Raw genomic sequence first — 16,569 nt, 5'->3', positions numbered from 1 at the left:
AAAAAAAATCATCCCAATAAAGAAAAACAATTGTTCACCAGCAGGTTTTTGCTGCCTGGACCAACTACTTTACGGTAATCATAACTGGTTTAAATCACAAAGTTCAGGATTACTTTTTTTTAAAATACAGTTCATACTTAGATGTTTTTTCATATGTACAACCAAGCTTTCAAACAACTTTGTTTAAATGCAACATGTCTGCATTGCAGTATGATAATGTTAAAATTGTTGTAAGATACACATTTCATTTTATGTAGAATAAAGAATAATCAAGAGGAGCGTTTTGTGAGTGAAACTACACCCAGATGCTGGTGTTTCCTATTTACTTTCCCATAGCTGGTGTAATGAAGGAGTGCTTGCAGATCAATAATCATTATATGGAGAAACACACGAACACAACACTGACGGATGAGGAGATACCAATGTAGAGCACATCAGTGTTACACTTAAGGAATGTTCTTTTGTGAGGCAAATATGCTGCCCCAGCTGACTGAGAAATATTTATCTCCTTTTGCTTTAACTACCAGGCAGAAAACTTAGTACTAAACTGCCAAGAGTAAAGCTCCTCCTGCCAGAACGCATTTAGCTGGCTTCTCCTTGCTGTTCAGATTTAAGGTCAAAATGTAAGTTGGCCCTCTGCTTTTGGTTTTATATACTGAACATTCTTAGTTTCCCTTCGATCCTCTGGAATAGCCCTTGCAGAAATGACTGGCGTTGCTGGAGTGGGTTCCCTGAGCCGTGCTTCAGCTATGGTCCCCAGCTGGATGTCCTACCTGGAGCCTGCAATGAACACAGGCACGTTGCTTACATGGTGTTCAGTACTGCAAGACCAGAATAATTTGGGTTTAAGCAGTTGCTTACTGCTAAATACTTAAAGCTACATTTGAACATACAGATTTCATGTAGACTGCTGCTGGCCTGTTGTGCATCATCTCTTTGTATGAATGTGGAGGTGAGTATGTAGCATGTGCCTGGACTGGACTTGTGGTTTCATCAGCATGGCCTTCTATTCAAAGCAGGGGCTGGAAACTACTTACAGTGGGGACCTGGAGTATGTCTGTGACTGAGCGTGCCTGTCCAAGTCATTTTCTCCTAATTCTCTGCTAGTTTATGGTCAAGTATTCCAAAAGGTGGAGAAGGACTCTGGAGTATTTAGCATATGTTTGTATTGTGAGGTATCAAACAGGTGCTTCAGTGTAGTTAAGACAGATGAGTTCTGTGCTACTGAAGGGCTGCTGGATTTAATTTTGTTGTGTGTTCTTCTAACAGACCAGAATATAAAATGTTGCAGATGCTTGTTGTGGACTTTAGGACTGTTTGCAAATACAAACACAGAAACACAGCAACCACAGCTCACCAGGTTCCTCAAATACTTCCTCCTATCCAGAGGAGGAATGAACAGTATTGCCCTTTGAGTGACAGACATTTTACAAAAAAATACTCTGAAAAATTTGGGCTACCCTTTCAAAAAGCAACTGTCAAATGACATGCTCGTCACTGCTCCAGGTCCCCACCCTGATTTTCCCCTTGGGTCTTACCTGCTGTAGTAGCAACTCCCCTTCCAGGAGAGTATTTTATTATATGCAGGTCTAGTGAAGAGTACGAGCAATGGTTACGTTTCTCTAATTAACTGTAACTAACTTGGTTGACAGCCTCTCTAAGTTAAAACTAAAATCTCATTTTGACTGTTAGCCTTAAGTGTCATTCCTAAACTAGATGCTTCAGTTTGGGGAAAATACAGTTCCAAAAGAGCGAGGTACAATGTTTGTCCTCTGGAAGTTGTTAAAAGAGGGGTTGCGGCTCAGCAGATGAACACAGGGACAGCCTGCAACCATATTACAGCTACTGCAATAACTGACTGCTTGGAAACCCAGGTGAAAAAAATCTACTCATGTCGTACTTGCACATCACCCACTTAGGTGCATCGTTATACCTCATGCTAATACAGGGGTTCTCGAGTATTTCCTTGCTTCTCAGTGTGTCTCCCCAATGGTCTATAAGTATTATGGCCTAGCAAATTACAAATTCGGAGTTCTTTACATCTGTTTATTTAGAACTGACAACTTTCTGCTGAGGTGGAAGAAACAGCTTTTTTATGTTTTTGTTTGGTTTGGTGGTTTCTCTTGTTTGTGGTTTCTTCTGTTGTTTTGGTTTTGGGGTTTCTTGTGATATTGTTTGGTTTTTCTTTAACTGCAACTATGTAGATGGCTTAATCCAGGTTACCAACATCTGGTAACTACTAAACCTATTCTGCACTTCTAAGAGGTGCAGAAAATTTCTAGGTGATCGGTATCGGGGTGAAAGTGAAAGGCTCTGGAATAGCCTTTATGCTTCTGAACCTCAACTAGGTTAGAGCTGCTGCTTTATTACAATGCAGACCTTGTTCAGACTTAGTTAATAGTTATTAAAGTGCTTTAGGTAGAGTCTGTGATTAGGACAATAGGCTGGCATGAAATTTAAAGTCACAGTGGACCAACATCAACAATCTACCACCATTCCTGAACTTCCTCGGTGCTCTTCATAGGGTCACAACACTTAAGTTCTGTCAGGAGTTGAACTAATCTACCTAATGAAGGAATCTAGAGTCCCTGAACTAGGTTACTGAGATCAAGCAATTTAAATTTATTTCTTACCTGCCATGAAAAGCCCGCAGATATAGGCTCCTCATCTTGGTGGGTGGTCATAATCTTCTTTGGTCTTTTTGGTAACATCTGCAGTCAAGTGCACCTTATCCAAAGGCCAGTTGTTCTTGTGTGCCATGCTCTGCATTAAAACTTTAAAAAAATAATACTTTCAATAATTCAGTATCCAGACAGTAATTTTAATGTCAGAATTGTTAACGTGCACCTCTTGGGCCAGTGGTGCTTAAGTGTGAGACTGACTGGGGTTTGCTTTGTTTTAGGTGTTTTGTTTTTTTTCCTTTAGCCATTATTTGAAGTAAGCCAAAAAAGCTGAATGCAATTGTTTGGAAACAAAATATTTTGCACAGTACAGAACAAACCAAACCCCACCCCAGGCACAGCAGGGGAGCAAGACTGCACTGCTGAGACACCACTTCTCTCCAGCCAAATCAGATGTTCAGAGCAAGCCCTGAACATCTAACATCTGTTCTAGCCTGCATGGTCCTTACGTCCCCCCAGCCCTTGACAGGAACAAGTGCCCAGAAGAGAAAGCTTGGAGAGAAAAAAAAAAAAAAAAGTAGTGAAAAATACAGTGGGGTTCCTCTGTGCCTGTGGCACAAAATGAGCACCATTGGGGGACCTCGCCATGAGCAGCAGAGAGAATCACAGAATCACAGACTTATCAGAGTTGGAAGGGACCTCTAGAGATCATCTAGTCCAACTCCCCTGCTAAAGCAGGATTGCCCAGAGCACATTACTCAGGACTGCATCCAGGCGGGTCTTGGAAATCTCCAGAGAAGGGGACTCCACAGCCTCCCTGGGCAGCCTGTGCCAGTGCTCTGTCACCCTCACCATAAAGAACTGTTTCCGTGTATTTGAACAGAACTTCCTCTGTTCTAACTTGTGCCCGTTACCCCTCGTCCTGTTACTTGGAACCATTGAAAAGAGCCTGGCTCCATCCTCCTTCAACCCACCCTTTAGATACTTGTACGCCATAATAAGGTCTCCCCTCAGCCTTCTCTTCTCCAGGCTAAAGAGTCCCAGCTCTCTCAGCCTTTCCTCAAAAGGCAGATGCTCCAAGCCCTTAATCATCTTAGTTGCCCTTCGCTGGACTTGCTCCAGCAGTTCCCTGTCCCTCTTGAACTGGGGAGCCCAAAACTGGACACAGTATTCCAGTTGTGGCCTCACCAGTGCAGAGTAGAGGGGGAGAATGACCTCCCTCGACCTACTGGCCACCCTCTTCCCTATGCAGCCCAGGATTCCATTGGCCTTTTTGGCGACAAGGGCACGTTGCTGGGCCATGGATAATTTACTGTCTACAGAAGAGCTGCTTGCCAGCCCTCGTGCTGCCATCCTCTCCTGCTTCCAAGTACAGGAGAGGCACTTCAGTGTCTGGGCTGCAAACATTCCTTGGGCCCCCACTGCCCATCTTCTCCAGGGAAGGATGGCAGCCTGGCTAGTGTCCTGTGAGGAGCTCCTGGCCACCTCTCTGCTAGGTTAGAAAAGGATTATCCGAGTGCCATTGGTGGCCATGCAGAATTTGAGATAGCCAGTAGGGCTCTCATGTGGCTTCACTGTGGTCTTCAGAATAAATACATGCATATATGCTGTAACCATGGCAAGAAGTGAGACATCAGTACACTGCTGAAGATTTTTCATCCCTTACTGTGGCAACAACTGCACAAAGAGGACCGGGAGAATGATGTATTTTTTCTGCTTAGTGTGGTAACACTGGGTTAATACTAAGGAATAAACTGGAGTGGTACCATGACATATGCACTGAATTGGTTAAATAATATTGGCAGAAAGACTTGCACTCTCAATCTTTTTTAAACTATGAAATTCAGCATTTATTTCTTTAGTTGCTTTGTCTTCATGCTTCTGAGGAGGCTGAAGACAAGTTTGGATTGTTCCCCCTGCTTTCAGGAGATTGTTATTCTGATATTTGGCCGATTTTTCTCTTTTTATTTAAACTGTGCTTAACTGTCCAGAGAGCATCACAAACCTACATAACACCAATAAATGACTGGCAGTGAGACGATATGCCTGGTTCCTGACAACCATCACTGCTTACCTGTCAGAAAGGACATGATTGAACAAGCCAGAAAGCCACACCACTGCTGCTGGCAGCACAAGGTCCTGTGTCCAGATCTCAAGTTCTTCGTATCGCATGAGAAGATCGGTAACACTAAAAGAAAAGCAGCAATAGCTTCTACCTTAATCTCCTTGTACTATTTTTTTATAGACAAAATAAATGGCAGACTTCAAAGAGTCCTTTTGTCTACAAGAGAAGGTACACGGCTGAAGTAACCAGAAGGTATATGCTTACATAAGCATAAGGTCATGGTTGTAGTGGAATTTGTTCTTTCCCTGATGTAGGTATGTACGAAGTCAATTGTAGAAGCTGATAAGCATGAGACGGGTTGCTGGCAACAGAGAATGTGAGTATGCTCAATCCTGTAAAACTTGTTCAGGTTTCTCCCCAAGACGTCACCATTACTAATGTTACCGCACCTTCAGAAACTGCCAAAAATTGGTAACAACCGTTGATGGCTTCTTAAATGCAAACTGCCTGATACCGTCTTGAGTGGTGCATTTAAACTTCCGATAAGACACAGCAAAGTACAAATCAGGAGCACAAAAGCATCTAACAGAGACTCTGGATAATGGCGTACTACAGCACGCATCATTGTCATGAGATACCAGAGGGATTTCAGAAAACACTGCCTGTTTTTTTTCCATATCTAACCACCTGCAAGTGGATATTGCTGGTGGCAACAGCGTAGGGGAAAAGGAATCCTGCAAGATGCTGAACACCCCGAACACTTGTGACAAGGGAGGTGACAAAGCCTCGCTTTAGCAAAGTGCTTAGCTTTTCTGCAAAACTTACTTCAAAGTAAAAATGACTTACATTAAGACAGATTTTGGACAAAAAAAAAAAAGGGGGGAAAAAAACCCTGCTGGTTTTAGATCACTGGAATAGCTCCATGCATAGCAGCCAAACCCTGTTAGTGTAGCGTACTTACCAGTGGGCAGGGCTGTATGTGGATGGATGTGCTAGTTTAGTCCATGTGTCTGGCACAGCATCGTAGAAGAGTGCAGATTGCAGCACTTCCATGTGAGGAGAAAACATCAACTCCCCTTTGGAGAACAATAAATAGCATACTGGCATCATAAAGAATAGCTATTCTTTTCATTTCCAAAAAGAAAGCAAGAAAGAGCCCCAAATTGCACAGAAAAGCAACAATACTGTTAATAAAAAAGTCACTTGCCTTCAGACTGAGGTCCAGCTGTTTAAGAGACCTATGGACTCTGAAAGGAGGAGGTTCACCCACTCACACTCTTGAAGGCAAACAAGGACATAGGGGCTCCAGGTAGCAGTCATCTGCATGATTCCTGACATGTTGAACTCCTTGGGAAGCATCTCCAGAATATCATCCAGGATATTCTTAACCTTTCCAGGCCAATACAAACAGAGCCATTAGAAATCACTGCAATCAAATCTTTTTGACTCTTCTACTTTCAAGTCTGATTTCTTCTCTGGGGGGAGCAAACATCCCATTTTGTTAGGCAGATAAAAAACAAAGATGCTCCCCCACCTTTGCTATCTCTTTGGCTGAAGTATTGAGAGAAATGACTGCAAAACACTTAGCAGCTTCTATTTAGCTTTATGTTTTCAAGTAACACTCCCCCCAAAGCCCACCAACGCATCATCCCTGGGCTTGGAAAGACTGCTGTTACAAGGATATATCCCGAGATTGCCTTGGGTTTTTAGTCAAGCGTGATTAGTAGTCTTGTATTTCTATAGCACCTAATATCTTTATATAATAAATAATAAGATACATAATTATATATAATATATCATACATATATAATTAAATATAATATGTAATAGCTTTTATATCTCCCCCTCCACTGCCCACAGTCCTTACTGTCTTGGGCATTAGGCAAAATACAGCGCAGGCACATGCGCACACACACGTGTCACCCCCAGAAAGAGCCTCTCTCCCTCCCCGCAGGCCTGCTCTGGAACTGAGACAGAACACAAATGAAAAACAGTTCATAACAGTACTAATGAGCAGGAACTGAAATCACAACATTAATGCAGCTCAGCCTCCGTTTCAGCCCTAGCTTTGGCAGGATGAATGATGAATGCCATATATAATTGTCCACAGTCACCAAAGTGGACGGGAACCAAATATGAAAAGCACATTTCTTCCCCCCCCCCCCCTGGAAATGAAGCGTTTTTTGGCCGCTTACATGCAGAGCTGTCATATTCCCTTCTGCAAAATCCCCATGGCAATATGAGGAAAAAAAAAAAAAGTTCCCAGAAGAAGAGGAGGGAGTAAAGAAAGGGAGTGGCTGTCATGGGGGAATTTAAGTAGCTCTGGTAAGGATGAGGAGCTGAAGGCTCAGTCTCATGATATGCCGGTTTTTTGGGGATCTGGATATGGTTTCTCAGGCCTACACTCAGAAAGGAAGGTGCAGAAGACAGCAGGGTCTGCTAACAGAACTAGCTGAGATTTCTGATTGCATTTTCTTTTTCTGCTTATCCTTTATTCATTTAATCTATTAAGCACAGCACCAAGTGCTGTTCCATTCTTAAAACCCAGGCTTTTACATTTTTCTGGAATCAGTTTGGCTGTACTAAGTTATCTGGGTATCTGAGATACCTTGGCTGTTGAACAGAACTATAGCGCCCCAGTTAACTCCATATTAAGCGACAAAGCCTTTGTATTAAGCTTGGTCCTTTCAACCCAGCATCTGATACCTTATAGGTATTAATGTTACTGTTCTGCTAAACTCCAAATTTGGTACAAGAGAGGTGCTGAGGCTAAGAGGTGGTCAGACAGCCTCCTTGCCCAGATTTCACCTCTGCAGACTACCAGAAAACTAAAAATCCCTGAAAACCTCCTTAGTTGCTGCTTGAAAGGGAAGTCCCTTGGAGCAGCCACGTGCCTCCTGCTCAGATCAAGGGCCCAGGAAGGGGAGCGGTGGGAGAGTGCTGTGCTTGGGCTGCTCTTCCTGGCATGGAGACCCTACACTTCACTGCCAGGCTGTGCTGTGAGCGTGGCAGAAAGAATTGTAGAATCATAGAATGGTTTGGGGTTGGAACGGACCTTGAAGATCATCTAGTTCCAAGCCCCCTGCTATGGGCAGGGACACCTCCCACTAGACCAGGTTGCTCAAAGCCCCATCCAGCCTGGCCTTGAACACCTCCAGGGATGGAGCTTCCACAGCTTCTCTGGGCAATCTGTTCCAGTGCCTCACCACCCTCATAGTGAAAAATTTCTTCCTAATATCTAATCTATATCTCCCCTCTTCCAGTTTAAAGCCATTCCCCCTCATCCTATCACTACACTGCCTTGTAAAACGTCCCTCCTCAGCTTTCCTGTAGGCTCCCTTTAGGTATTGGAAGACCACAATAGGGTCTCCCTGGTGCCTTCTCCATGCTGAACAACCCCAACTCTCTCAGCCTGACAAAGAAGCCAGGACCACAACCTGGGAGGGACTTCCTATGCTCGGCACAAGTGGGAAGGAGCAGGCAAGCTACCCAAAGCAGATTTATCACGCAGGAGGTGGGAACAAAGCACGGGGGTGAAGACTAGGCTCACCACCAGCCAACCGTAACTTTTTTAGGAAGTTGTTGTTGCTGTACTTGTTTATAAAAGCACACACAAAAAAAAAAGCAAGATAGATTCATCCCTTATTTCCCCTCCCCATATTAAATTCACAGTGAAAAAGAAAGTCTGCATAACACGTTAGGTGTTGCTCGGATCTAAATGCCTCCCTAGTGCAGTACATTGCACAGGCTGGCACATTATCATCACCGCTATTAACACTCAGCTAAGCTTGGCTAATTTGATGCTTTTTTTTTTTTTTTTCATAGAAATTAAGTCTCTTCCTGAAAGAACACAGTAAGATGTGTGCTGCGCATGTCATTAACAGCATTAACATTAACAACAGTGCACCAGATGAAGAACTTTACCTTTTCCTCTGTAGACCGGCCTGATCCCTCTCCTATGAATGAATTCATGGGTTGCATTTCCAAAATAGTTTTGAAGACATAATCTGATGTTTGTCAAGTATCCCATCTCAGCATTGGGGTGCAGTCCATATAGTACAGAGCTTTCAGAGGGAAGCATTTCATCTATGTGTTTATGGTATCCAGCATAATCCGGATTTGGTGGGGCCAAGCAACCTGGTGCCAGAGACAGCTCCCCTTCGAGATTCTGTAAAAGAATCGATAATGTTATTGGATAATGCTGCCACCAGTTGTCAAAACATCCTTCTGCATCTACAAAGTTTCAGAAATTTGTCTGGACACGACACCTATATGTTCTGATACAGTAGAACAGGGCTACCAAACTGGTTTTAGCACAGTTACTATTTCCACATTTTTTCGACATTCCCATTTTCTGTAGTCTTGAAATACTGTTGCTGCTTCCTTCATGGGGATGCTCTGAGTTTATTTTAAGGACTGTCACTGCCGAGGCGGGTGTATTTTAAGTACTGAATTTCTGCATCCCCTCAGTAGACAAGTGAGGATTATTGTGCCGTTTTGCAGATGAGAGTCTGAGACACAGGACGGAGTCACACAGGACACCTGTGGGAGAGGCAGGTCTCTGGAGACTCAACTCACCTGAACCCCCACCCCAATAACACATGAGCCACAACATTAATTCTGCTTGGTGTGTCGTTAATTAGGGGCTTTGCACGAACACGCTGCGCTCACAATAACCTTAAAGAGGTTACAGTGAGCAGCAGGTCAATGAGACAATTAAATGGAGTATGGAAACGGGACAACACATGTCAGTATTTGTGCAATTCGTAGCTTGTCAGAAACAGTGATCCCAATCCACTTTCCACATAAATGGTTGCCAGTTAGGGCACTTCTTTATGTGTTGATGTCCCTTTCTTTCTCTTCTGCCTGGCTGTTAACACCCAGGAGCAGGAACAGAAAGGAAAAACACGCTCCTCTGTTCCATCTCTTCAAATGTAGGAATCTCACACGGGGTTTTGTACTGCTGCTTTGGCCTCAATGAGATAGAAAGTGGTGATAATTTTCACAGCAGAAAAAATTAAGGTCTCAACCAGCTCAATATTGAACCAAATACTATTCACTGTACCGTTCCTATAGAACAGGCAGGCCCCGTCCCTGTCAGGACATTAAAGGGAAGACTCGGGACTTGGGAACAGGTCGAGAATTAAGTAGGTAGACAGAGGGCTTTGGTGAGATGGATTCTTGGGGGGCTGCCCTCCTACTGAGGACAGGACAGAACAAAAGCTGCAGCAATCACATTTATTTTCCAGCCCCCCCCAGCTCCTGCGCTGGAAGGACTTCACTGGATTCAAAGAGTTTCTCTGAACTTATTGTCACAGAGCTGTCTGGGATTTAAACTAGACTTGGAAGTTGTTTTTGCTGAAAAATATTTCTGGCTCTAAGTGGTACTTTTCACAGGAGCTATTTCTTCCTAATGCAGGGTCCACTCCACAAAATCACAATAAAATTTAACAGCTTTTGGCATTTAGAACAGTCAACAACAAGCTGCTGCTCACAATAACACCAGTAAGCACTTATTTCTGAAGTCATTTTGGTTCTGCAACCAGCCATTTACCTGCGCCTGAACCTGCACCGCTAATCTCACCCACAATAAGCTATGCCTTAAGATGCCACTTTGAAGTAGTAGTGCTGAGGTTTTGAAGAAAAAAAAAAAAAAAAAAAAAAAAAGCAAGCCCTATTATTCACCTCGAGTGGAAGATCAATTCTGTTCAGACAATCTGTACTTCCCAGTCTCTCTCCTGGCACTTAAGTCGGGTTTTACTGTATTCCTGGGAGTCATGTGCACAGAGGGAGGCTGCGGGTTACGGAGGTTCATAGCAGGCACCCGCCACCCTTCTGTCCTTACGACAGATCCCAGATGAGCTACAGCGAAGCTGATGTGCAGTGGTTTATTGTAACGCACCTCGTGGAATGAATTTGTAGCTAAAAGAGCTCATCAGTAATGCGAATAGGTAAAAGAGAAGGTAATCTCCCCAGCGAACACAAAGCACCAGCGCTGATGGAAGGTGTCGCCATCCTGTTTGCGTCCATTGGGCTGCCAGTCGATGAATGATTTTCTGGTTTTGCTGGTAATTTAGGGCTCTAACATTTTCTAATTACTGCAAAAAGCTTGGAAAGATATCTCACTATTTAAAATACCACTGGATCCACGCACAGGGTTGGGTCCCTAAACTTTCCAAAGGCCATACAAATAGCAGTGATTCTGCTCAGGTTTCACCACCTATACTTATTTTACAATTATTTGAATGTAAGTTCAGGCTTGTGAAGGTTAATGGACTGCCTAAACTGGAAGCAGTAATTCTTTACTTATCCATAGGCTAGAGGCAGATCCGGAGCCGGCAGGATGAGCTTCCCGCCATGCCCCCACGACCTCAGCTGTCATTTGGAGAAATCAGCCTCCGCCGAGGTCAGGAGTACAGTGATGTTTAGCCTTTCCATCTCCATGGCAACTTACTCTTGGGCATCTTCTTCTGAGCAGTTACTTCCAATTGCCTTCATCTGAGTGTGGCTCTTTGACATATGAAAACCCACTCGTTAGGGACCGAGGAGACACCAGCAAGCTCATCTCGCTCTCCACCGAAGGGCAAGCTTCAGCCGCATCACCAAGGGGGAAAAGTGCACTTTCCCCGGGTTAGCCAGGCTCTGCAAGTGGCCCGCTCACACCTAACATGCTAATTTTCTTTTTTTCTTTCTTTTTTTTTTCTTATAAATAAGCTTTTTACCTTTAGACAATGAAAACTAAGAAGTCTGGAAAGGGCACTTGAAAAATCTCTCGGCTGATTTTAGCAAATTGTATACAATCTGTTCTCTAAAGTGACTAGGTCAGCAGTTTAGAAGCAGTTAGTTGGGGTTTTTTATCTATATATTTATCCCCCACCCTATATATACATACACATTTTATATAAACGTATGTATATGAAAATAGATTAAAGTAATTTCTGTGCAAGGCTTTTTAGAACTAAAGTGAAAGCAACATTTTCTTTTTGTATCCTCAAAATTTCTAACATTTGTTTCTGATTAGAAGCAACTTTGGCAATCTTGCACCTTGGACTCATGGATGCTGCACATACACTGCTGTCCAGGACCAAAACTGAATAGTGAAAGTTGAATAATTCTGTACGTATCAGCTGTACGTATCAGCTGGTGATAATCTGACAAAGCTACAGAAATAGATGCGTGAGAGGGTGATGGGAAATGAGAAACAGTCTTACAAACAGTTTTCCCTATTTAGAAACAGGAAAACGCAAGGAAATGTAAAAGATTTCGATGCTATTATATATCTGGAGAAGAAAACATACAAACAGTAAATGTAAGTTTTGAGGGTAGTGCCAATCTGGACAGGCGGTGAGTCTACCAGTTATGTTGGCTAAAATGCAGTTCCATAAAAGATACTTTCCTGTGCCCACCCAGACCTCTCTGAACGGCAGCACCTTAAAAGAGAATAGCTTTATTAGAAATTAGGAAAATGGAAACCTAAATGTACTGTCCCCTGAAGTCATTAAGCTGGCTATGCAAGCAGTGTCCCAAAACACTGAATTCCAGTTGCCGAGTAAGGGTGCTTGCAAAAGTATATAAACAAACAATATGCCATGCCACAAACCCTTGCAGACCAAATCTGCTCATGATGAATCACTGTAACTCATTACAAGTTGGATAATTTACTCCTCCACGGCCAGATGAGACCTTGCTACAGGTGGGGCTGCATAGATGAGCAAGCTTGTAGCCCTCCTCGCAAGGGTCCAGTTCTGAAAGATGACTTTCTCTTAGGTTGAACGTACTATATACATGTTCAAGAGCTTTACGTACGTATGAAAGTTCTCACCACGGCTGGGCTGATGAATTCTTGCAGATATACAGAGCAGAGCCTGCGGTCTCAGACGTCGGTGATGTGGCCACCATACACGATCTCACCAGAGGTAACACAGGTCTTCCCACAGAGCTTACCTGGGGGCAAAGAACGCGTCACTGAATAAAACAAGTCAGCTTTCTAAAGGCCAAACCAAAGCTGCTCAGAATAAACACTAAGAAAAACAGAAGAAATACAAACACTTCCTTTCCGAAAGCTTCATGGTTATATATTCGCATTGCTTGGTTTTGTTTGTTTAGCAAATAATTACATTGAAACACAGATTTCTTTTATTTCAATCCAGTGAGAGGTATTATAAATATCTGAGTAAAAATATCGAGTTTGTGACTAAAATTCAGTAATGGTGTAAAGTGTATCATCTGAGCCTTGTGTCATGTTTTCTACCTTATCCCTTATAAAAAGCTTCTAAGAGAAAAGTACATTTTCCAAACACTGCATGATATAAGAGAACATAACTCATTAACAAGCACGCGCATGTATTTTCCCATACAGATCTTTAAAAACATAATCCTCATGAGTGACAGGAAGGTAACCTACTGTGCCTTTCTTAGAGGAGAAATAAAAAACTTGTATCTGATTGCAGTCTTTTATATCTCCTCACTAGGAAACACTCAGTAACTGAAATTCTGCATTATTTGAATTTGGGATGTATTCAAGAACTTCGGTAAAAATTGAATTAATATTAATCCCATTACTACCACATCACATAAGCATTATGTTTATTGTAGAACTCTAGTCATAATGCCACTGTTATAGCGTGTGATTAACAATGGTAACACATTTTATTCAAGGAACTACTGTCTTTCTCTTTTATTTGGCTTCGCAGAGCTTGAAGCTTCTTTTCGCTACCCTTTGGTTTGCAAAATATGCCAGTTTGTGATGAAGCCTTTCCAGACAGGAACCTTTACGCCCTTGGGGGCAGTATTTGCCTCCCAACAGTTCAAATAAAAACTTAATTATAGGCTTTAAATATTGCATGATGTGACAGAACAGAACAAGTAAAATAGCTGCAGCTATTCCAGACTGCTTGCTACAAGTTTATTTCAATTTGAATATGTGAAACTCTAATCCATCTTTCTTTTAAACTGGTTTGAAGAGAATGAAAATGAAGAAGAAGGGAAAAAAAAAAGGCCACTGGAATATAATATGCAATGCTGCACGCTGGTGATGAGAAGCCTGAAGAGAGAATCCCTGTGAAAAATGCCAACAACCTGGATTTAGAATGAAACGTTCTTGCAGTTAGAATAAACCTGCTTTACTCTTTGTTGGCAACAGAATCACATTTAATGTTTTTCTAATTTCATATGTATTTATCTCAAGAAATGGCTTTTTCCTTTGTCTTTTAGAAGAGTGTATCAATATTCTAACTCAGTACAAGCTCACTCAGCTGCACACTTCTGGGGCATTGATTACGCTGCGATAATCAAAGCTTGTGCTATAAAAGGGACATTTTTGCTAGTGTGAGAAAACGGAGGGGTTTGCATTAGAAATATTTTGGGCTGTCAAGTTTGCATAATTGCCATTGTGCTGTACAGAAAACTGGGCTGTTGTACTCAAAAAACCACTGAGCCATTGCTGGGTGGATGGATATGGTGAGGACGGAGTCCACATCCCCTTCACAACATCGAATGACAACCCCGTGAACGTGCCTGTGGGGATCAGAAAGCGGAGGGGAGGAGCAGGACAGCGAGGCAGGATCCGGCATCCTGCGCTTCACCTGTGGAGACCTGCGGAACTATCAGAGGTTGGTGTGAAGGAGTTTGTCTTTGCAACAGGAAAATGGGTGAAGTCAAACTGAGATGCGAGAAGATTAGGTACTCATAGGGAAGCACCATAATCTGGTGCAAGTGATGATGGAGTCAGGGCAACTTCCGCTAGCTGACGAACTAGCTCAGGTTTCCCAGTTTATGCTTTCTGATCAATCGCTAATTGTCTTACACAAAGTTGTCCCCAAAGGATACTCAATCGGGAGATTTTATATATATACACGTATACACACACACACACAAAGTCATATACATGTATACACATATATGTATGTATATACTTTATATATACATACATAGTCACATTTTAAAAAACGATGATCTCTTTTCCATCCCCAATATCTGCGTTAAAGCCACAGGGTAATGAATCACTAACCAATACAATGAAAAGGGCCAATAAGCAATATTACTAAGAGGAGAGAAGAAATAATTCTCGCTCTTACAGACCTTTCTAGCTCTCCCTGCCATCAGAATCCTCCCTCTTATTAATTAGCAAAATTAATTATCCAGCTTATGAGTTGTGGTTTGAAAAGAACAGAGCTCAGAGCAGCAAGATTTATTAGCAAAGAAAACTAAGGGTTGGAATAAGCTGATTTTATAGACTCGTTTTCTAAACGGGAAGCATTATTAAATCATCACTATAAAATTAAGCAATTATTTCACTATGACACCGAGTACCACAGTAAGGAAAAACAGTTTCATCTCCTATTAGCTAAATAAAGGTCAGTAGGGGTAAAAAGAAAAAAGGAAAATTAATTTCTAAGAGTAAATACAAGTTGGGAGATACGGAGAAAACCGTACCATCAAGGGGTGATACTCCCCTCTCTTTTTTCTTTATAAATACCTCTTAAATTTCTCTAAATTACTAAAATGGGAGGACCTATTTAGTACTATCCTATATCATTCAGTAATAAATAATTATTGCTTTTATTTAGGCATTTCATACACAGAACTTTAACAAATGACCTCAACCGAGTACTTAAACTATACAAGTGTGAAATATGCTGTAGCTCAGAAATAAAATCACTCATCTACCCTTAACTTTGACTCAAGGGGAACATTACTGAGAAAGTCACAACAAGGTGGCATCCTTAATACATAATAATGACACATGCAGGAAATGCACCATTATTTATACATGTGACGTGCTGTAAATTGCTTCCATCATCAGAACTAATTGTAGTGATTATTAATGCAGTGTTATGAACTGTCAGAATTGCTGTATGTAATTACATTTGTGCAAATGCTTCATTACCTGCCTAATGAATTTGGCATATATGCACATGTAAACCACTGTTTTTGTTAACATAATGAAGGGCATTTTTTTCCCCCCTTAGCTACTGATGTGGAACTGGTTTGACCTATATTACAAAGTTCAAGCATCCATTGCCAGAAAAAAAAAAACAACAACAAAACCACAAACACCCTCCACCCCTCTCTTTTGATCTGGTTTCTTTTCAGACTCGGCAACAGCACCGTATAATGCCAACTACCTAAATAACAGTCCCCCTTATTCACTATAAACAGCTGATTGAGTTGAAACGACCTCGGTGTGTGGTTACCTGACCCCTACCTCCCACCTTCCCGTGGGTCTCTAGATAGTTGTGGAGGACAGTGATGCAGACGGGGAGATGTCTAGCACTGCAGGGGTACCTTCCATCCCAGCCCTGAGGGCCAAACTTCAACAGCACAGAGAAAACAGGACGCCTCTAAATTCCCTTTCTCCGGTACAGGGTTCAAGGGTATCCTGACGAAGAAAAAAAGGAATACGTTTAACCAGTTAACAACCGGCAGCGTTGTCGATAGCTGTGCCCGCCTCAGTTTAAAGGCAAGCCTGGAGTTTGAAGGAGAGTGAGAAACGGGTTTCGTAGCGATCGGGGACTATTAGGCAGCAGTTCTTGCAGCGATTCCCAGAAGCAAAAGTGTTGATGGTTACCTTTTCATTTCCAAATGTCCCTGAGGAAAGAGAACTGTTGCGCTACTGAAACCAATAAAAATAGAGGCTTTAACTAGAACCCTATAAATATTACTCAAATAACCGCTATAGATTCTCAGCATAAATTACCCATAGACTTTATCCTAAGTAGAAAATTTGCCAGTTCAACATTTATTAAAAAGCATACCATTCCATCAAATTTTAGGCTGTTTCCTAAAGGGTCGTGTTTGAAAGTGAAGTTTAATAATTTTTCTTTTGTTTATAGCTTTAGTAAAAAATCTCAGCAAAATGAGATTCTGTGCAGGGCTTCAGCT

At 42.2% G+C, this 16,569-nt stretch overlaps 1 protein-coding gene across 1 annotated transcript in view; it reads right to left on the bottom strand.

Annotated features, from left to right (window-relative positions):
• Nucleotides 1-16,000: 16,000 nt before the first annotated feature.
• DNAH11 (dynein axonemal heavy chain 11) overlaps nt 16,001-16,569 on the bottom strand; it is a gene marked incomplete at both ends in the record, with an annotated part of 114,166 nt that continues 113,597 nt past the window's right edge. The window contains 1 exon segment of the mRNA XM_082499153.1: nt 16,001-16,066. Within this exon segment, the coding sequence (XP_082355279.1) occupies nt 16,001-16,066 (66 nt within the window).

Source organism: Vanellus vanellus (assembly GCF_965231255.1).
Source record: "Vanellus vanellus genome assembly, chromosome: 2".
Taxonomy (NCBI): domain Eukaryota; kingdom Metazoa; phylum Chordata; class Aves; order Charadriiformes; family Charadriidae; genus Vanellus; species Vanellus vanellus.
This window is presented reverse-complemented; position numbering and strand designations above follow the sequence as displayed.